Here is a 22143-nt window from a genome sequence, read left to right on the forward strand (position 1 = left end):
ATTACACCTCTTACATTTTTGGCACTGATCATCATAAGCATCATACAACGCAGAAAATCTTAACTCTTCAGTGAATTGATAATTTACTTAATTTCCTCCTTACCTTTGTTCCATCAGAAAGCGATATACACAAAAACAGGATACTCTTTATAGAAACTTGTAGAGTGCAAGGCGGTTTGCTTAAATGTCAAAAGATTGCAGAAGTCAAAGCCTTCGATTCACCTCCTGAATCATTTCACTGTGCTATTCTGTCATTAATGACTGAATGCAACTTTTCTTAACATTCTCAAAATGGCGTGGAACAAAGTTAAAACTGAGTCTTACATTAGAATGTGGTTACGGAGAGAAACTAAACCACTCAGAGACTCAAATTACAAGCTGTTCCTTTCCAGGATGAAGAAAATCAAAGGAAACTTTGGCAAGTTGAAATTTTGAGACACTCTTGATGCCGTGCTCGGATGGCGCAATTTGAGAAGAGCTGATCTCGGAGTGCTGTTGTCTGAATTCGGTCATGGTCTGGGAAATAATGTGGTTACGTCAGAAATGTTCACTGAAAAAAAAGTCGGCGCGGAACAATCCTTTCACATCTTTATCAAATGTATTTGCTATGGATTTTTAAAAAAAGTAACATGTTTTTCCCACAGTTCGTAGCACAAGAAAGGAATAATTTGCACAAAAACACACAAAAGCTATACTGTGAAATCTGTATCTAGATCAAGCGGACACAATCACAGCGCGTAATATGAAAACGATGTGAAAACACGAAATGTGCTGTGACTGTGAAAGATGCTGTTTAGGAACCTTGCGGCAATAATAGCGATTATTTAAATGAAATCTGAGATTTTCAATATTGAAAGAAGGTAAGCTTCTCACAAAACTATTTTAATTTTGAACTATGACCCCAAAACAGAACTAAAACCAATATCCGATATTAAATTCTACAGTAGTTACAAAGCCAACATCTGCTGCCGTAGCCGACAAAGAAATACAATATGCTTGTCTGATAAATATCTGGCGTCTGCCATCAGTTAATAAAATTCGCCAGACTAGATATAAACCCCAACAACTCCACGTTCTTTTCTATTTTTTACGAATTATCTCTTTTTTATTTTTTAATATCAGTTATTCGTTTTCATTGCGATGCGTGCAGCGATTAACTCATCCTCCATCGTCTGAATTCGGGCGATGAAGTGAGAAATCACTAGGTACCGTCCGGAAATTTAATACCTAGGCACATATGAAGGAGAGGAAAAAAAAAATCTGAGTTTGTTAATATATTATAAGGGACGGTCAAATGAGAACGACACGGATGGAAAAAAGGTAAGTCAACTGTTTATTTTGTCAAAAGTATCGCCATGACTGTTAATATACTTATCCCAATGTGAGGCAAGTCGATCAATGCCTTCATAGAAAAATGTCTGCGGCTTCCTACGGCACCAAAGATTGTACCCAGGCATGCACCTCTTCTACATCTACATCGATAATCCACAATCCACCTTACGACGCGTGGCAGAGGGTACCCCGTACCACTAATAGTCATTTCCTTTCCTGTTCCATTCGCAAAATTACTTTAACACCTTCAGCTACTAACGGGCGTTGATATACAGCGTGGTCCATTGATCGTGACTGGGCCAAACATCTCACGAAATAAGCGTCAAACGAAAAAACTACAAAGAACGAAACTTGTCTAGCTTGAAGGGGGAAACCAGATGGCGCTATGACTGGCCCGCTATATGGCGCTGCATAGGTCAAACGGGTATCAACTGCGTTTTTTATTTTAAATAGGAACCCCCATTTTTATTACATATTCGTGTAGTACGTAAATAAATATGAACGTTTCAGTTGGACCACTTTCTTCTCTTTGTAATAGATGCCGCTGTAATAGTCACAAACATATGGCTCACAATTTTAGACGAACAGTTGGTAACAGGTAGGTTTTTTAAATTAAAATACAGAACGTTGGTACGTTTGAACGTTTTACTTCGGTTGTTCAAATGTGATACATGTACCTTTGTGATCTTATTATTTCTGAGAACGCATGCTGTTACAGCTTGATTACCTATAAATACCACATTAATGCAATAAATGCTCAAAATGATGTCCGTCAACCTCAGTGCATCTGGCAATACGTGTAACGACATTCCTCTCAACAGCGAGTAGTTCGCCTTCTGTAATGTTCCACATGCATTGACAATGCGCTGACGCATGTTGTCAGGCGTTGTCGGTGGATCACGACAGCAAATATCCTTAAACTTTCCCCACAGAAAGAAATCCGTGGACGGCAGATCCGGTGAACGTGCGGGCCATGTGCTTCGACGACCAATCCATCTGTTATGAAATATGGTATTCAATACCGCTTCAACCGCACGCGAGCTATGTGCCGGACATCAATCATGTTGGAAGTACATCGCCATTCTGTCATGCAATGAAACATCTTGTATTAACATCGGTAGAACATTACGTAGGAAATCAGCATACACAGCACCATTTAGATTGCCATCGATAAAATGGGGCCAATTATCCTTCCTCCTATAATGCCGCTCCATACATTAGCCCGCCAAGGTCGCTGATGTTCCACTTGTCGCAGCCATCGTGGATTTTCCGTCGCCCAATAGTGCATATTATGCCGGTTTACGTTACCGCTATTGGTGAATGATGTTTCGTCACTAAATAGAACGCGTGCAAAAATTCTGTCATCGTCCCGTAATTTCTTTTGTGCCCAGTGGCAGAACTGTACACGACGTTCGAGGTCGTCGCCATGCGATTCTTGGCGCGCAGAAATATGGTACGGGTGCAATCGATGTTGATGTAGCATTCTCAACACCGACGTTTTTGAGATTCCCGATTCTCGCGCAATTTGTCTGCTACTGATGTGCGGATTAGCCGCGACAGCAGCTAAAACACCTACTTGGGCATCATCATTTGCTGCAGGTCGTGGTTGACGTTTCACATGTGCCTTAACACTTCCTGTTTCCTTAAATAACGCAACTATCCGGCGAACAGATCGGACGCTGGGATGATGTCGTCCAGGATACCGAGCAGCATACATAGCACACGCCCGTTGGGCATTTTGATCACAATAGCCATAAATCAATACGATATCGACCTTTTCCGAAATTGGTACACGGTCCATTTTAACACGGGTAATGTATCACGAAGCAAATACAGTCCGCACTGGCGGAATGTTACGTGATACCGCGTACTTATACGTTTGTGACTATTACAGGGCGATCTATCACAAAGCGAGAAAAGTAGTCCAACTAAAACATTCATATATATGTAATAAAAAATGGGGGTTCCTATTTAAAAAACGCAGTTGATATCCGTTTGATCTATGGCAGCGCCATCCAGCGGGCCTACCATAGCGCCATCTGGTTTCCCCTTTCAAGCTAGACGAGTTTCGTTCTTTGCAGTTTTTTCGTTTGATGTTTATTTCGTGAGATATTTGGCCAGGTCACTATCAATGGACCACCGTGTATATGCCTCCGTATGAGCTGAAATTTCTCGTATCTTATCTTCGTAGTCTTTACGTGCAGTGTATGTTGGAGGCAACAGAATCTAAATTTTCTCAGTAGCGTTTCTCTAAAAGAACGTCGCCTTCCCTCCAGGGATTCCTATTTAATTTCCCGAATCATCTCAGTAATGTGTGAAGTCGAACCTACCAGCAACAAATCTAGCAGACCACCTCTGAATTGCTTCGACGTCTTCCTTTAATACGATCTGATACGGATCCCAAACACTGGAGCAGTACTCAAGAATAGGTCGCACTATCGTCCTGTATGCGGTCTCCTTTACAGAAGAACCACACTTTCCTAGAATATAGAGTCTGAAAACTACGGGTTTCTTTTTTCGACTCATCCGTATTACATTGCGTTTTTCTACATTTAGAGCTAGCTCCCACTCATCACACCAACTAGAAATTTTGCCTAAGTCATCTTGTAACCTCCTGCAGTCACCCAATTTCGCCACCTTACTGCTCACCACACAATAATCAGCAAACAAGCGCATATTGCTGCCCGCCCTGTCCGCTAAATTATTTATGTATATAGAGAATAATGGCGGTCCTATCACACTTCCATGGGGCACTCGTGACGATACCCTTGTCTCTGATGAATATTCGCCGTCGGAGTCGAGATACTGGATTCTAAACCTTAAGAAGACTTCGAGTCACTCACTTATCTGTTAACCTATTCCACATGTTCATACCTTCTTTAACAGCCTGCAACTGGCCACAGTGTCAAACGCTTTCTGGAAGTCTAGAAATATAGAATCTACCTGTTGCCCCTCATCCATAGATCGCAGTATATCATGCGAGAAAAGATTCAAAAATGGTTCAAATGGCTCTGAGCACTATGGGACTTAAACATCTGAGGTCATCAGTCCCCTAGAACTTAGAACTACTTAAACCTAACTAACCTAAGAACATCACACACATCCATGCCCGAGGCAGGATTCGAACCTGCGACCGTAGCGGTCGCGCGGTTCCAGACTGAAGCGCCTAGAACCACTCGGCCACATCGGCCGGCCATGCGAGAAAAGAGTGCAAGCTGAATTTCGCAAGAGCGATGCTTTGTAAAACCATGCTATTTCGTGGACATAAAGCTTCTCGGTCTCAAGAAAATTTATTACATTCGAACTGAGAATATATTCAAGGATTCTGCAGCAAACAGATGCTAGGGATACGGTCTGTACTTTTGCGGGTCCGTTCTTCTGCCCTTCTTGTAAACAGGAGTCACCTGCGTTTTTTCCAGTCGCTTAGGACTTCGCGCTGGGCTAGAGATTCACGATAAATCCAAGCTAAGTAAGGGGCCTGTATCGTAGAGTGTGGTTTGAAAAACCGGACTGGGATTCGATCAGGATCTGGTGACTTTTTTGTTCCAACTCCATGAGTTTGTTCTCTACGCCAGCAATGCTTATTACTATGTCGTCCATACGGGAGTCCGTTGGATGGTCAGACGACGGTATTTTTGTACGATTCTCCTGCGTGAACGACTTCTTGAACGTGAAATTAAAAACCTCGGATTTCGTTTTGCTATCTTGAACTGCCACACCAGACTGGTCAACAAGTGACTGGATGGAAGTAGACGCATTTAGCGATTTTACATAGGACTAGAATTATCTCGTGTTCTCTGCCAGATCTTTTGCTAAGGTATGACGGTGGTAGTAGTTGTATGTTTCAAGCATAGATCTTTCCACAGACGCACGAATCTCTACCAACCTTTGCTTGTCGTCATTTTCACGTTCTCTTTTGAACCGAGAATGCAACAGCCTCTGTTTCCTCAGCATTCTCCTAGTGTAATTGTTTTTTTTCCGTCCTTAGTCCACTTACTGGGCACGTAATTCTCCAGATTACGATTTACAGTCTGCTTAAACTTGGCCATAATTCCTCTATATCCGTGTTACGGGAACTAAGTGATGTCAGTTCACTGTCTAAACGAGGAGCTAACAATTGCTTATATGCTCTTTCTAAAAGAAACACTCTCCTAATCTTTTTAACTGATCTCTTAAATTTCGTAACCAATAGTTGCCATAATGGACTCACGATCGCTAATCCACTTTTCTATACTGACGTTGTCAGGACTCTGTAGCCTGTTTGTAGCTAAAAGGTGTAAGATCCTTTCATTGCGTGTGAGCTGTCGAACTAGCTGCTCGAGATAGTTTTCAGAAAACGTGTTCAAAAGTACTTCACATGGGTGTCTGTCTGCACCCCATGCAATGAATCCGTATAAACTCCTGTCTATAATCAGTAGGTTAATGTTGACTTCAACTAGTAATGCCGGCCGGTGTGGCCGTGCGGTTCTAGGCGCTTCAGTCTGGAACCGCGTGACCGCTACGGTCGCAGGTTCGAATCGTGCCTCTGGCATGGATGTGTGTGATGTCCTTAGGTTAGTTCGGTTCAAGTAGTTCTAAGTTCTAGGAGTCCCATAGTGCTCAGAGCCATTTGAACCATTTTTTTTGAACTAGTAATGCATGATCTGCGTATTTATCAGCTCCTGACAATAGGAATTATTTGAATGACTCTAGAACCGTCACAGCAAAGTCCAGTGGCCGGTAAAAACATCCAACAATTAGCTTGGTTTCACCCAAACCTGTTATACGCAACTAGATAATTACACTGTCACACTCATTTTCAACCTCAATAGAGACAATATTTTTGTCAACTCCAATGAACACGCCCCCTTCTGTGATCTCATATTTGTCTTTCCGATATACTCGCTAAATATTTAAGACCTTTCCACTTCGGGTTTCGGCCAGCTCACGGTCCCGAGAATAATTTGAGTGCGAGAATTCTCCTGTAGGAACTTCGTTACGAATACTTCGACAATTTACTGATAACATTTTTAGTCGAAGTATCTTTACATATGTTTCAAATGCATGTTTGATCGTCAGCTGCTTTTATTTTAAGCCGAAAATATCGACTGGTTTCAGTCATGAACCATCTTCACGGATAGGGGTTAAAGTGGTTTAAGCCAGAACATTACATTCGTGTCTTCTCTCTGAATGACTTCCCTTGCTGCATATTGACTAGCGAGAATTCATCAGAGTACCTCAAAATACCGCCTACCCTAAAGAATCCTCATGAGTACCCCTCAAGCACTTTGCCATCTGAGTAGCTGTTTCCTTTGTGTAGTACATCCCTGACCTATCAAGGGGAGTCCTACAAATCCCCAACCGATAACGCAGGTCTAGAAATCTGCACCCCCAACCGTAACAGAGTCGACGAAGCCTTTGGTTGAGACCCTACATTCAGCTCCAAACTAAATGCAAATTGCTGCAAATTGCGAGCTCTGCTTGCATCCCACGCGTGAGGCCAGCAGCCTTCCGCCAGCCAGTTGTATGAACCGAGGATGACCTCAGAACCCACGCGACACAACTTGCAGACGACTGCTCTCTGCACGCTCGATAGCCATAGGCAAGCCCACCTCCACATCTTGGATGAGGTCTCTCAGTAGACATACCGAGTGCACACTGACTTTCTTTCCAGCCCTGAACGCTATCTGCCTAAGGGGCTCCATAACGCGCCTAGCGTTGGAGCTCCCGATAGCTAGTACCCTCCCCCCCCCCCCCCCCATCCTCCGCCCGTTTGCCTGCTCGGACCCTACTGAAGAAGCGGAGAATGGGTGACGCCAAGCGGCCCTCCGCCTCCAGCGACAAGAACGATTTACCACCGACACTCACCCTGCTGTGAAGGCGCATCACTGCCTCGGGTGCACCAGGAGGTGAAGCAGGGCCCATGGGCAAATACAAGCGGTACCTGAGGTGACCCATGCAATGCGCCAGATTCACCCCCATAGCTACACCCGGAGGCAGCAGCCTGGAGATGATTGACCGTAGCCAAAATCGTATTTAGCTGTTCATGAAATCTAGTCAGGTCCTCTTGCATCCGCACACAACAAGCACAGATCCTACTAATCCTAGCAAGACTAACTGAAAAAGTAATCTATAAAAATAGAAAGAGTTCTTCATATGCAACTTGCTACCCTTCTGATGTGTCACCAATGGACGTTGATGCCTCAGCGAGCTATGTAGGTGGCTGTTCAGAAGAAATTAAAACTGCCCTCAGACTCGAATTTACACTTACAAGGTGCAAGCTGACACCTCTTAAACGGAAACAAGCACGAAATTTAATAACAATAATTTAATAAATAAAGGCAGGAAATTTAATAAAAATAATTTAATAAATAAAGGCAGGAAAAGATAAAAATTTGACTTTCCGCTCTACAATCTGTAGCAGCCGAGAGCTTGAGCCTCGACGTTTGAAGCACATTGACGGCCGTGAATTTTTTTCATCAGGGCTCCAAAAATATGGAAATCGCATGGGGATGGAACTATATGGAGGATGTGTGAGGGCTTCCCAATGAAATTTCTGCAGCGTACTCGAAACATACTTGCCAACAAATCGGCACAAATTATTACATGCTTGCGTTCCTACAGTCGCTACAACTATTTCAAGGTGACACGGTATCCATGCTGTGAATCATTATTTAAGAAAAAGTGACAGGTAGAAAGTTATAACGTTTCTTGCAATTTCTTTAATTGTAAACTACGTAAGTAAGCTGAAAACTGAACATCGCCATATAAAGAGCTTGACTGTGAGCTTTGTGACTAACTACCCAAAAACGTGTAAAACTTTTAGTGTGCAAAATATTGAAATTTCTTGTTTTGTCGAAAATATAAACCTGAACAGCTGCCTGACCATCTACCTGTCGGTTCAAAACTGGTAACGGCATTATCTGCTTTTAACAATAACATTATCAAGAGTGGCTGAATGCCATAATTACTTTATTGTAAAAATTAATCTATAGTTCCCGTTTCACTGCATTACTACTACGATTGCTTGATGTGCAGATAGCTAAAGAAAAATGACTCCGGATATACATCTCATGTTCTTGTAGATCGTGAGGACAAATATGGATATATGTGAAAATTACCAGATGACTGGTATGACAAGTCACGCTTGATGATTGTAATACCATACCAAAAAACTGAAAGAAAAACTGAAGTCAAATGGGACAAAATTAGCTTAATTTCTGGAGGGAAAAAAATACCAGTGACGTAATTCTGACATTGTGCATAGTAATGGAATTAAAATCCGGATATCCCCCTATCAGTTGGAGACAAAGAGAGAGACTTCAACAGTGCAAGGCGGAACAAGATTTGTACAATCTTCGGAAGACTGGGCTAAAGTACAGTGACTAACACGAAATCCGTATCACTTACAGAACCCATATGTTAGTCGAGAAATTGGGAGTAGCAGCAGCCGGCTGAGATAGACACATCGACAGGGAAGGAGCCGATTTTGCCGGCCGCTGTGACCGAGCGGTTCTAGGCGCTTCAGTCCGGAACCGCGTTCCTGCTACGGTCTCAGGTTCGATTCCTGTCTCTGGCATGGATGTGTGTGATGTCCTTAGGTTAGTTAGGTTGAAGTAGTTCTAAGTCTAGGGGACTGATAACCTCAGAAGTTATTAAGTCCCATAGTGCTTAGAGCCAAATAACCGATTTTGTGACTTTTATGAGTTCCTAACAAGGAGCGAATTGTGTTAATTTAATACCTAATAGTCACAGTTCTCGCGCTTTCGTTTGCGTCCGAAAGTAAACCGGTTTTGTGACATGTTAAAAGTTCCTAATCAGGGACGAATTATTTGGTTTCACTTGAGTGCTTCAGTAGTCAGGTTTGTGAATCTCTCTGTATTAATCTAATTTATCAAACACAGCTCCTGTGTTTTCGTCAGGGTTTACAGTAGAGTTCCACAGCACGTACCAATAGTCTGTTACCTGGGTAGTATAGTTTTACATGGCCTTTAGTATGGATAGGGACTGTGATTGTTGTGTGTGGATGTGAGCCGAGTTGGTGAAACTTCGCTCTCAGCTCCAGGCTGTGATGGCTTCGGCTATGCAGTTTGAAGCTGCAGTGGATAGGCACCACTGTTGTGGGCCAGCCATCGGAATCCAACTGACGTCCAGCACGTCCGAATCCTCCGATCGATCCTCACTGGTGGCCAGCCCACTTATTGCTCGCACTGAGGTTGACCCCTCATCTGTGGTCGAGTTGGAGGTCGCTCCAGGGCGTGGGAGGCGGCGAAAGACTTCCCAGAGAGCCCGAAGGCCTCCTGGTTAGTCTGACAAATAGGTTCCAGGTGCTGTCTGTGGCTGACACTGTCGCTGAGCCAGATGCTGTCGCCTGTCCTGTCTCAGATGAAACAAGATCCGGGCAATCACGTAGGGTGGGGTTAGTGATAGTTTGGAGCTACAATGTTAGGTGCCTTATGGGTCTCCTTAGGGATATGGTTGCCAAGAAGGGGAAGAAAGCCAATGTGCACTCCGTGTGCATACCGGGTGGAGTCATTCCAGTTGTGAAACGGGTCCTTCTGGATACCATGAAGAGCACAGGGTGCAGCCAACAGCAGGTGGTGGCTCACGTCCGTAACAGTGATGTGTGTCACTTTGTATCGGAAGAGATTGTCTCTGGTTTCGAGCGACTAACAGTCTTGCTTGCGAGATGAAAACAGAGCTGACCATTTGCAGCGTAGTCGACAGGACCGATTGAGGACATCTTGAACAGAGCCGAGTGCAGGCTGGTTGCGTTTCGGGTTCCGCTGAATAGGTCAGGAGTCCACTACACGCAGGAGACGGCTACACGGGTAACAGAGGCTGTGTGGCCTGGACTGGGCTTTTTTTTTTTTTTTTTTTTTTTGTTAGAGGGTCTGAGGGAAATACAAGAAGGGCTTCAGTCACAAAGGGTGCAGGCCGAACACAGGAAGAACGGAGATACAGGAACCATCTGTATACAGTTGTAAATTGTCGTAGCAGTGTTGGGAAAGTACCAGAGCTCCAAGCGCTAAAAGAAAACACTGATGCTCAAATCGTTATAGGCACTGAAATCTGGCTAAAGCTGGAGATAAGTGCAGCCGAAATTTTTGCGAAGAACCAAACGGTGTTCCGAAAGGATAGGCTAAACACAATTGGCGGCAGAGTATTTGTTGCTGTTAAAAGTAGCTTATCTTGTCGCGAAACTGAAGTAGATAGTTCCTGTGAGTTAGTACGGGCATCCAGAATAAAATAATAATTGGATCCTTTTACCAACCTCCCAATTCAGATGATACAATTGCTGAAATGTTCAAAGAAAACTTGAGTTTAATATCAGACACGTACCCTACTCATATAATTATAGTTAGTTTACCTCGATATGTAGGCGAAAATACATTTTTAAATCCGGAGGTACGCTTGAAACATCACCGGAAATTGTACTAAATACATTCTTCGAAAATTATTTCGACAGTTAGTTCATGAGCCCACGTCGATAGTAAACGGTTGTGGAAACACACTTGACCTCTTAGCAACAAATAATCTTGAGCTAATAACAAGGATCAAAACGGGTACAGGGATTAGTGAGAACACAGTTGTCGTATCGAGAATGAATATTGTAACCCCCAAATCCTCCAAAACTAAAAGAAAAGTTTACCTATCCAAAAAAGGCAGATAAAAATTCACTTGACTCCTACCTAAGAGACAATCTCCACTCCTACCAAATTAGCAATGTAAGTGCAGACCAGATGTGGCTTGAATTCAAAGAAATAGTATCGGCAGCAATTGAGAGATTTATACAAAATAAATTAACAAACGATCGAGCTGATCCTCCATAGTACACGAAACTGGTCAGAACACTGTTGTAGAAACAGCGAAAAAAACCTGCCAAATTTTAACAAACGCAAAATCTCCAAGATTGGCGATCTTCTACAGAAGCTTTAAATTCAGCGTGGGCTTCATTGCGAGATGCTTATAACAGTTTCCACAACGAAACTTTGTCCCGAAGCCTGGCAGAAAATCCAAAGAGATTCTGGTCGTATGTGAAGTATGCTAGCGGCAAGACACTATCAATGCCTTCTCTGCGTGATAGCAATGGAGATACTAATGAAGACTGTGCTGTCAAAGCAGAGCTACTAAACGCAGCCTTCCAAAATGCCATCACAAGAGAAGACGAAATACATATTCCAGAATTAGAATCGAGAACAACTGCCAACATGAGTAACGTGGAAGTAGATATCGTCGGAGTAGTGAAGCAACTTAAATCACTTAAAAAAAGCAAGTCTTCTGGTCCAGACTGTATACCAATTAAGTTCCTTTCAGAGTATGCTAATTGAACACTATTAAGGTAAATACATTGTTTGTTCTCTATCAAAAGCTTTCATTTGCTAACTATGCCTATCAGTAGTTAGTGCCTGCAGTAGTTCGCGTAACGAAGATTTTTGTGAGGTAAGTGATCCATGAAAGGTATAGGTTAGTCACGGCCATTCTTTTGTAGGCATTATTGAAAGTCAGATTGCGTTGCGGTAAAAATATTGTGTGTCAGTTTAGTGATGATCAGAATAAGTAAAGAGAGAAATGTCTGAGTACGTGCAGTTTTGCTCAGCTGTTTGAAAATCAAATAACGTAAGGGGTAAAATCAGACAACGTAAGGAGTTTCGAGCACAGAAATTCATAAATTTTTCTAAGGGGAGGTTTTACGTTGTAAGCGTTTATTCTTCATGACTGAAGCTTGGATTTGGATTTTGATTTTAAACTGGAAGTGAGAAACTTACTTCACTGTTTTTAATGTAAATGTCTTAAGAGCTTAAGATTATGTTCACTTAAATGAGTGTAAATCTTTCAAGTACCACAGAATTTACTTATTTCCTTTGTGATTACGGAAGTTTAAGTAGCTTCGTTATTTATGAACCATCATTTATTTTGTTACTCTTTCTGAAAGAATATCATCTATTTTGTTTCACTTACTGAAGAACCATATTTTCTTTTGTTTCATTGTGGAGATTATTTCTGTGGAAATTGTGTTTAATAAACTTTTGTTTGTTCCATTTTCCTGGGTTGTTTATTTATGCCTGCCAGCGGAAGACACATTAAAGTTTATATTAGGATCACATGAGGCGGAATTTGCAGATTCTCACACAATTGTCCAACTTGTACGTCGAAGATGGAATGAAGGACATAAAACAAAATTTTAGAAGAGGGATGAAAGCGGATATCAGTCCTGTCCTTCTGGCTGGATGTAAGTAAGACTGAAAGGAATGGACAGCGTAGTTAGTAAAGAATCTGACTTTTGAATAAACGAATGGTTCAGATGATTCAAATGGCTCTGAGCACTATGGGACTTAACATCTGGGGTCATCAGAAATGCTTAAACCTAAGTAACGTAAGGACATCACACACATCGATGCCCGAGGCAGGATTCGAACCTGCGACCGTAGCGGTCGCACGGTTCCAGATTGAAGCGCCTACAAGCGCTCGGCCATAACAGCCGGCTGAATAAACGAAGGAGGATGGCTAGTAGAAAGGTGAAAGACGACTTGTAACATTAAAATTAGGGACTACTTAGTAGTGGAAGAAGTGAAAGAACTCATAGATGTACGAAATAAAATTACACAGGTTGGTCGAGGTAAGGAACGTTTAGCAGCAGCTTGGAACAGGCGAAGACAACTGTTTTCAATAGCCGAGGTCTCTTGGTATCAAGTATAGATGTGAAAATAAGAAAGAAGTTTCTCACAGTGTACGTCCGGAGCCCGGCATGGTCTGGAAGTGAAACGTGGCTATCGGGAATCCCGAGAAGAAGGACCTCGAATCATTTGACGCATTGTGCTAGAGAAGATTGTTAAAAACTGAGTGGATAGACAGAGTACTAAATATAGGGGTACTCAAAGGAATGGATGGAGGCTCTTACTAAAAGAACAGACAGGCTAGTTGGTGGGACATCTGTTACGGCATCCAGAGACTTGGTGCTGGAAGGAGCAAAAAAAGGGGAAAATATCTACAAAGGGGATTTTGGGATAGTACTTACGTAGACATGAACAGATTATCACAAGACAGCCAGATGTGGAGGACAAAATGAAACCAGTCGAGCGACTGATAACTCATGAAAGAAAAAGGCGAGGATCTTGTTCGTCGGCTCTAAGGCGGCAACCCAGCACCGCTCATTTGGTTTGATTTCAGGTTTACATGCGTCGTTGGTCTTCGAATACATTTTATCATTTTAATAAGATCAAGCGAGTACAATAGTGTATTTATAACAAGGACTTCAGAACGCTACGACCAACTGGAAAGAAATAGCCCATGATGAGTGACAGGTTTATGTCGTCCACACGTGTTTGATTTCTTATAACAAGAACTAAGAATGGTAACACATTGGGTAGAACACTGGAACTGTATTTTGTAGGAGCGAGATTCAAATTCCCTTCAGGTCAGGATTGTGATTGCAACAAGGCCACTACCGACTTCACTACCAGTCGAATGTCAGATCTTACACATCGGTTCGTATTAAAAGCCTCCCAGAATTAAACCAACGACATACTTCCATCCTCGGTTCTATGTGTTACATATATGTTTTTCAGTAAAACTGAACGTCTTGTCCTAATTGAGGACATCATGTTACGCGTAGCTTGAGTTAGCTGACCAGGCATTTTTCCTAAAATTACAGTTCCCGAGGTATCAACAATTTTAACAGAACACTTCCATGATTCAGCAGAGTTATAGAAATTTTTGGAATTTAATATTTTATTTCCACTTTTAGGTTATCTTAATATTTATGTTATTTATAAAAACACGATTGTAATTTAGTACTTAGAGGTATCCATCGCTTTATGTAACTTATGTCCATTCGTTCTTGTGTAAGCACGACATGACTCAAGCTTCTTTGATAGGTTTTCAATCAAGCGCATATCACGATTTGGCCGTTCCCGCGCATAATAAAATTGTAGAGGATATCAGTGGAGAGGGATGATGGTTTGGCGCTGGAAAAAGGGGGGAGGGCTGCATTAGATGGGTGGTGTTGTAGCAGGATACACTTGTTGCGATGTTCGCAACACACATGATAAGTTATGTTATTCTATTAATGCAGTTTTGGTTATCGAGCATATTTTCAGTTTTCTGTATGGCTCTCTGTATGAGATACCCTTCCTGGAGAATGAACACGTCTTTTCTTTCGTTATTATGACATAGACTTGTCATGCTCTTCTTTATTCTTCTACTGTGTATTCTGTATAAGAGTGGAGTGGATGTACTCACACTTCAGTGCCCTGATGTGGACTTTGTATCTAATATTAAAGTTCTGGCAGTCATCCCAACATATTTCGAGCTGCAACTATTGCATTCTAATTCTTAGATCCCTCAAATGTTGTACTTATCTTTCTTTTCTGTCAATGTCTTTAGCTTCTATTGAATTGTACCATTTGTTTTGAAGGCTATTTTAATTCACTGTCTTTCGAAGATGTTTCTAACTTTATGTATAAGATAGTTGTGATATGGTACAGTCTGCCAATTTCTGATCAAGTTCTAAGATGGGTTTTCAGGGGTGAGAGTGGATTGTGTGTTGTGCTGGTACACACAAACGGTTTTTATGCTTATTTCTGACTGTATCTTTTTTTAATAGTATTCCATAGTTTTCGTAACATCTTGGTACTATTTTATGCTATAGTGAATACAGCGTTTTGCTTTTCTGATTAGATGGTTTTGCTGAAAATTGTCTTGCAGTGTATGTATACCACATGTCTCACACATCTGACAGTTGATGTTTTAAGAAAATGAATATTTGAGTTTCTCGTATATTACTATATCTCTAGCTGTTCGTTACCCGAAAAATTGAAGCAGTGTATGGTGTTGGATTTTTTGGTCGTGAGGTTAAGGTACCGTTAATTTCTTGTTTCCATTTCCATCATGGTCTGAATACTTATTCATAAAGCAAATAAACTCTCGTAAGTAGGGCAACGACCACGAGGCTATGAGGTGCCGAAATAATACGCCGGTTGGACACTGCCGTTTGGCCGTTCACCAGTGCAACTACACTCCTGGAAATGGAAAAAAGAACACATTGACACCGGTGTGTCAGACCCACCATACTTGCTCCGGACACTGCGAGAGGGCTGTACAAGCAATGATCACACGCACGGCACAGCGGACACACCAGGAACCGCGGTGTTGGCCTTCGAATGGCGCTAGCTGCGCAGCATTTGTGCACCGCCGCCGTCAGTGTCAGCCAGTTTGCCGTGGCATACGGAGCTCCATCGCAGTCTTTTACACTGGTAGCATGCCGCGACAGCGTGGACGTGAACCGTATGTGCAGTTGACGGACTTTGAGCGAGGGCGTATAGTGGGCATGCGGGAGGCCGGGTGGACGTACCGCCGAATTGCTTAACACGTGGGGCGTGAGGTCTCCACAGTACATCGATGTTGTCGCCAGTGGTCGGCGGAAGGTGCACGTGCCCGTCGACCTGGGACCGGACCGCAGCGACGCACGGATGCACGCCAAGACCGTAGGATCCTACGCAGTGCCGTAGGGGACCGCACCGCCACTTCCCAGCAAATTAGGGACACTGTTGCTCCTGGGGTATCGGCGAGGACCATTCGCAACCGTCTCCATGAAGCTGGGCTACGGTCCCGCACACCATTAGGCCGTCTTCCGCTCACGCCCCAACATCGTGCAGCCCGCCTCCAGTGGTGTCGCGACAGGCGTGAATGGAGGGACGAATGGAGACGTGTCGTCTTCAGCGATGAGAGTTGCTTCTGCCTTGGTGCCAGTGATGGTCGTATGCGTGTTTGGCGCCGTGCAGGTGAGCGACACAATCAGGACTGCATACGACCGAGGCACACAGGGCCAACACCCGGCATCATGGTGTGGGGAGCGATCTCCTACACTGGCCGTACACCACTGGTGATCGTCGAGGGGACACTGAATAGTGCACGGTACATCCAAACCGTCATCGAACCCATCGTTCTACCATTCCTAGACCGGCAAGGGAACTTGCTGTTCCAACAGGACAATGCACGTCCGCATGTATCCCGTGCCACCCAACGTGCTCTAGAAGGTGTAAGTAAGTCAACTACCCTGGCCAGCAAGATCTCCGGATCTGTCCCCCATTGAGCATGTTTGGGACAGGATGAAGCGTCGTCTCACGCGGTCTGCACGTCCAGCACGAACGCTGGTCCAACTGAGGCGCCAGGTGGAAATGGCATGGCAAGCCGTTCCACAGGACTACATCCAGCATCTCTACGATCGTCTCCATGGGAGAATAGCAGCCTGCATTGCTGCGAAAGGTGGATATACACTGTACTAGTGCCGACACTGTGCATGCTCTGTTGCCTGTGTCTATGTGCCTGTGGTTCTGTCAGTGTGATCATGTGATGTATCTGACCCCAGGAATGTGTCAATAAAGTTTCCCCTTCCTGGGACAATGAATTCACGGTGTTCTTATTTCAATTTCCAGGAGTGTATTTCGTCGTGAAGTACGCCGGGAGAAGCTGAAGAATTACAACTTTATTCATATTTTAAGACCATACAAACTAATTAACGCGTGAAATCACTTTTACCAAAGATACAATTTTTTAACGAAATGTCGAAATAATTTATGCAGCAATAACGAGCATATTTACTCTTACTAGTAATGTTATTGTAAGCCATTTTAACATACAGTATGTAATGTTTTTTTTATTATTATTAAGAACAGTGACATGAAACTTACTACATGCAATGCTGAGGACAGACGGCTGTTGCTCTCTCTGGTGTACTTTGACCCTGTCACAGTCCAAGCATATTCTTTGGCCGTTGGCTGTTCCCATGTTTTTATAGCGACTATATTTATGTCTGTGGAAAAGAGCCGTTTGGCAGCAGCATTTCAGATGCATGAAGTGCTTCAAAATGTGTTGCTACATGCAGCACGTGATGTGAAAGATAACATCTGCAGATTTTCGACGACTTGTGTGTGTGTGTGTGTGTGTGTGTGTGTGTGTGTGTGTCCCTAAAGAGAAGATTACCAGGTACTAAATACTACGCATACTTCACAAGCGCAACCGTAGGAAGTGTAACAGTAAATGTAATATGCAAAGTGCAACCATGTTAAGTAAGTATTTTATATTATAGCTTTGTCGATAGTGTTACTGCAGGCATTAGAAAGTGGCCATGGGCCGAAATTGACCAGTAATGCAATGTAATATATGATGCAACAAATTTAATCTTTATAAAGAATTTGATAGCGTACAGCGAATATTTAAAGTAGTTTAGTCATTTAGAAATTACGTCAAGGCTGTGGTCCCACACATAGGCAAATTAACGGTTTACGACGAATAATCAAGTCCCAATGTGTATTTTCAACCTCTCGCGGCGTAATGAAGAATCCATTAAATTTCGGGCATGCAGCCGCGCAAATAAAATTTCCTCTACTGATATTTCGGCCGCGTATCATCCGGCCATCTTCAGAGCGAGTCACAAGACTGTGAGTCGCTCTGAAAATGGCCGGACGATACGCGGCCGAAATATCGGTAGAGGAAATTTTATTTGCGCGGCTGCATGTCCAAAATTTAATGGATTAATCAAGTCCCAAGTCATTCGTTGTCAGTACACGACAAATGAAGAATTGTGCACAAGTGGTGAGGAAGCTTTTCGAAACATAATTTGTGAGAGTCTTCCCAAGATGCCAAGCAGGGCATGGATATCCACAGATTTCTGCGTAAGGTACTATGGTGTACACAGAGATCCCCTGGACCTGGTTGCAGGGTCTCATGGGATGTCAGGTGTTGCGTACAGTGGTCCGGCGCGTGCGGAGTCTTACCTTGCGTTCCTGGCGCCCACGAGGCTGGAATCGTGTGATGAGCTAGCCGTTATATCAGCGTCCGAGATCCGACCAGACTCCATTCCAAGAGGTTCTGCGCACCGCTCTGAAACACAACACCAGTGTCGTACTTATAGGACTGAAATGCAGCATTACAAGTAAAATTTAACTGTTTCAAGCAAGGATTAAATCCATAGTTGGCAGTATCATGTCACGTCTAACGGACAGCGCACTTCGCCTGTGTTATAAGCACCCATTTGTAGCTTGGTGCGGAATGTGGTGGGGACGAGCTAGATCTTGACGGTAACATCAACAGTACTTTGTCTCAAAATGAGGTAAATGACACAAAGTTCGGCGAAAACTGGGCTATTTTGAACAAAATTACTCCATACGACAGCTGCAATATTTTAGCACTGAACTCGAAATTATTTGGCTGCCATCTGTCATTGTCGTTGTAAAATTATGGAAGCGTCTTTTTTTCTGGCCGAAATACACAACCGATAATTTTGCCGCCCGTTGAAGGAAAAAAAAAGATGAGATGCACATAAGTTTTCGGTTTAATTGTCGTGCTGAAGTAAAAAGAGTGGAGAAAGTTTCTCCTTTCTTCCTTACATACAGTGTTCAGATAAATCATGAAACCAAGCAACGAGAGACCTCTGTGGCTTTAATTCTGGCGTGTGAAGAAACAGGCTCTGGAAAAGAAGACTATACTGACTGTTCGCGTTGAACCTCTCACTTGTAAGACTGAAAAGAGTGTATCTTCCCTTCAAGTTGGCTTTAAGCCAATTTGTAAGACGACTAGCTGGATTGATTTTGAAATCGGATTTAACCTTTACTCTGGTGAACTACACTGAAATTACTGAGACTTGTGTTCTGTTAGTTATTCAGAGTTTGCGAGGAATGCTTTGTCGCTAACAAGGCTAATATTGACGGAAGGTAGGCAGACATACAACTACCAATGATAGAGATAGAGAGATGTCTACTACCTCCTGGAGCTAACGCAGTACTCCGAAGTTTGCTTCCGATCTGGCACTTTGACATTTCCGCGATCGACGCGTTCCCTCTCAACAAGATAACAAGCTGCATTTTACACGACCGCAGCAATAACAACTGTAAAGCGAAGGACGTGGTTCACGCAAATGCTACACATAATGAAGCATTCGTCATTGCACACCTTTCAATAGTAACTTTTCAGGCCGCAAACGTAGAAAACGTGTAAGATTCTGTACTTATGTCGTAATCTCCGTTACGCTGTAGAACGGACGTTCATGTTTTGAATAAGAAAACTCCATTTTCTTTCGGTGGTATTTCTTTACCATTATTGTACGAAGCCCGAGCATGTATGATGTAAATTACTATGTTGTGTTTAACATTCGTTATATAAAGGAGGTGGAACGAAGTTAGAACCGATTACTACAAAATACACTAGGTGATCAAAAGTATCCGGACACCCACAAAAACATACGTTTTTCATATTAGGTGCATTGTGCTGCCACCTTATGCCAGGTCCTCTGTATCAGCGACCTCGATAGTCGTCAGACATGGTGAGAGAGCATATTGGGCCCCCCCGCGCAAGTCACGGACTTCGAACGTGGTCAGGTGATTAGGTGTCACTTGTGTCATACGTCTGTACGCGAGATTTCCACACTCCTAAACATCACTGTATCCACTGTTTCCGATGTGATAGTGAAGTGGAAACGTGAGGGGACACACATACAGCACACAAGTGTACAGGCCCACCTCGTCTGTTGACTGACAGAGATCGGCGACAGTTGAAGAGAGTCGTAATGTGTAACAGGCTGACATCTATCCAGACCATCACGCAGGAATTCCAAACTGCACCAGGATCCACTGCAAGTACTAAGGCAGTTAGGCGGGAGGTGAGAAAACTTGGATTTCATAAGCCACACATCACCCCGGTAAATGCCAGACGACGCCTCGCTCGGTGTAAGGAGCGAAACGTTGGACGATTGAACAGTGAGAAAACGTTGTGTGGAGTGACAAATCACCCCCAAGACCTGACTGAACGTATGCCTGCGAGAATGGAAGTAGTCATCAAGGCTAAGGGTGGGCCAACGCCATGTTCAATTCCAGCATTACCGATGGAGGGCGCCACGAACTTGTAAGTCATTTTCAGCGATCCAATGGCAGGATGTGGGTGTGGCGAATGCCCAGTGAGCGTCATCTGCCAGCGTGAGTAGTGCCAACAGTAAAATTCGGAGGCGGTGGTGTTATGGAGTGGTCATGTTTTTAATGGAGGGGGCTTGCATCCCTTTCTGTTTTGCGTGGTACTATCACAGCACAGGCCTACATTGATGTTTTAAGCACCTTCTTGCTTCCCAATGTTGAAGAGCAATTCGGGGATGGCGATTGTATCTTTCAACACGACCGAGCATCTGTTCATAATGCACGAACTGAGGCGGAGTGGTTACATGACAATAGCATCCCTGTAATGGTCTGAGCTGCACAGAGTCCTGACCTGAATCCTATAGAACACCTTTGGGATGGTTTGGAACGCCGATTTCGTGCCAGGCCTCACCGACCGACATCGACACTTCTCCTCCGTGCAGCACTCCGTGAGGAATGGGCTGCCACTCCCCAAGACCTGACTGAAAGTATGCCTGCGAGAGTGGAAGTTGTCATCAAGGCTAAGTGTGGGCCAACACCATATTGAATTCCAGCATTATCGATGGAGGGCGCCACGAACTTGTAAGTCATTTTCAGCCAGGTGTCCGGATACTTTTGATCACATAGTGTACGCCTGCGTCGCAAATTCGTGTTTTCTGGAAATTTGGAGTAAGTTCCTGTGGGACCAAACAGCTAAAGTCATCGGTCCCTAGGCTTACGCGCTACTTAATCTAATTTAAACTAACTTATACTAACAACAACACACACACCATGCCCCAGGGAGGACTCGAACCTTCGACGGGGGTAGCCGCGTGAACCATGGCAAGGCGCCTTAAACCGCACGGCTACCCCACGCGGCCTCGTGTTTTCTGTGTTACAGTGCTCTTATGGCGATGTTACAGTTTCACAAAATCACTAAGGTCATTACATGATCAATTCCTATTTTACTACAGTATGTTGACACTATGTCTGTATTAGAATGAAGCAAATGGCACTAGAAGAGCGAAAAGTCAGTCAATTAAATCGAGATATTCGCAGAAAGATATTTGCCTGTAACACGAACCCATATCGGCAAAAAGTCGACTCAACAGATCAAAACTATCCGTATGTAATTCATCCTGCCTGATGGTAAGGTAACAGCTGAGCCGCTGAAGTTCACATCTAGCACATTCACACACGGAAATCCTAATGTCTTAAAAGGGGTATTGATATTTGTTCACTATCAAATGGTTCAAAAGGCTCTGAGCATTATAGGATTTAACATCTGAGGTCATCAGTCCCCTAGAACCTAGAACTACTTAAACATAACTAACCTAAGGACATCACACACATCCATGCCCGAGGCAGGATTCGAACCTGCGACCGTAGCAGTCTCGCGGTTCCAGACTGAAGCGCATAGAACCGCTCGGCCACATCGGCCGGCTGTTCACTATCAGCTTCCCTTATATCTTGGATATACGCAAGGCTGTCGCTCTTACTATGTTCCTCAGACAGCGCGCAATGGCATCTGCGACAGTGTGCGTTTGCAGGAACACCTCTGCGTCGACCGCTACTCACGTATGCTGGTCGCAGAGACAGTCCGCATCGTGTAATCGTGAAATGAGCCACGGCCGAGAAATCAGCATGACAAGAATGACGAAAATTTATCACTATTGAGGAAATTGATTTTATAACATCTTTACTGCGATAGAGAAAGATTTTTTTTTTGGATTGATTTGATGAAAACTCCATAATAAAGTAATAATTGATTTTCTTTGCTTTAATTGCGTGCGAACTGCTGCCTACACACCTTTATAACAATTTAGTTTCCAACGCAGAGAGCAGTCCACTCTTCATAATTAAGTAACATTACCGACAATTCAGAAAGATTAACTCAATTAGCGGAACCTTTGAAATCTACGATGAATATGTATATTTTGTAATATCA

General features: G+C 43.4%; 1 protein-coding gene across 3 annotated transcripts in view; it reads right to left on the bottom strand.

Moving 5' to 3' along the window:
- Window positions 1-22143, bottom strand: part of LOC124804854 (discoidin domain-containing receptor 2-like) — a 923862-nt gene that overhangs the window by 350915 nt on the left and 550804 nt on the right. For all 3 annotated transcript variants that reach the window (XM_047240882.1, XM_047240630.1, XM_047265604.1), the window contains exon 3: window positions 18090-18195. In XM_047240882.1, coding sequence (XP_047096838.1) covers window positions 18090-18195 — 106 coding nt within the window. The remainder of the gene's footprint in view (window positions 1-18089; window positions 18196-22143) is intronic.

The sequence above is a fragment of the Schistocerca piceifrons genome, chromosome 1 (genome assembly GCF_021461385.2).
Source record: "Schistocerca piceifrons isolate TAMUIC-IGC-003096 chromosome 1, iqSchPice1.1, whole genome shotgun sequence".
Classification (NCBI taxonomy): Eukaryota; Metazoa; Arthropoda; class Insecta; order Orthoptera; family Acrididae; genus Schistocerca; species Schistocerca piceifrons.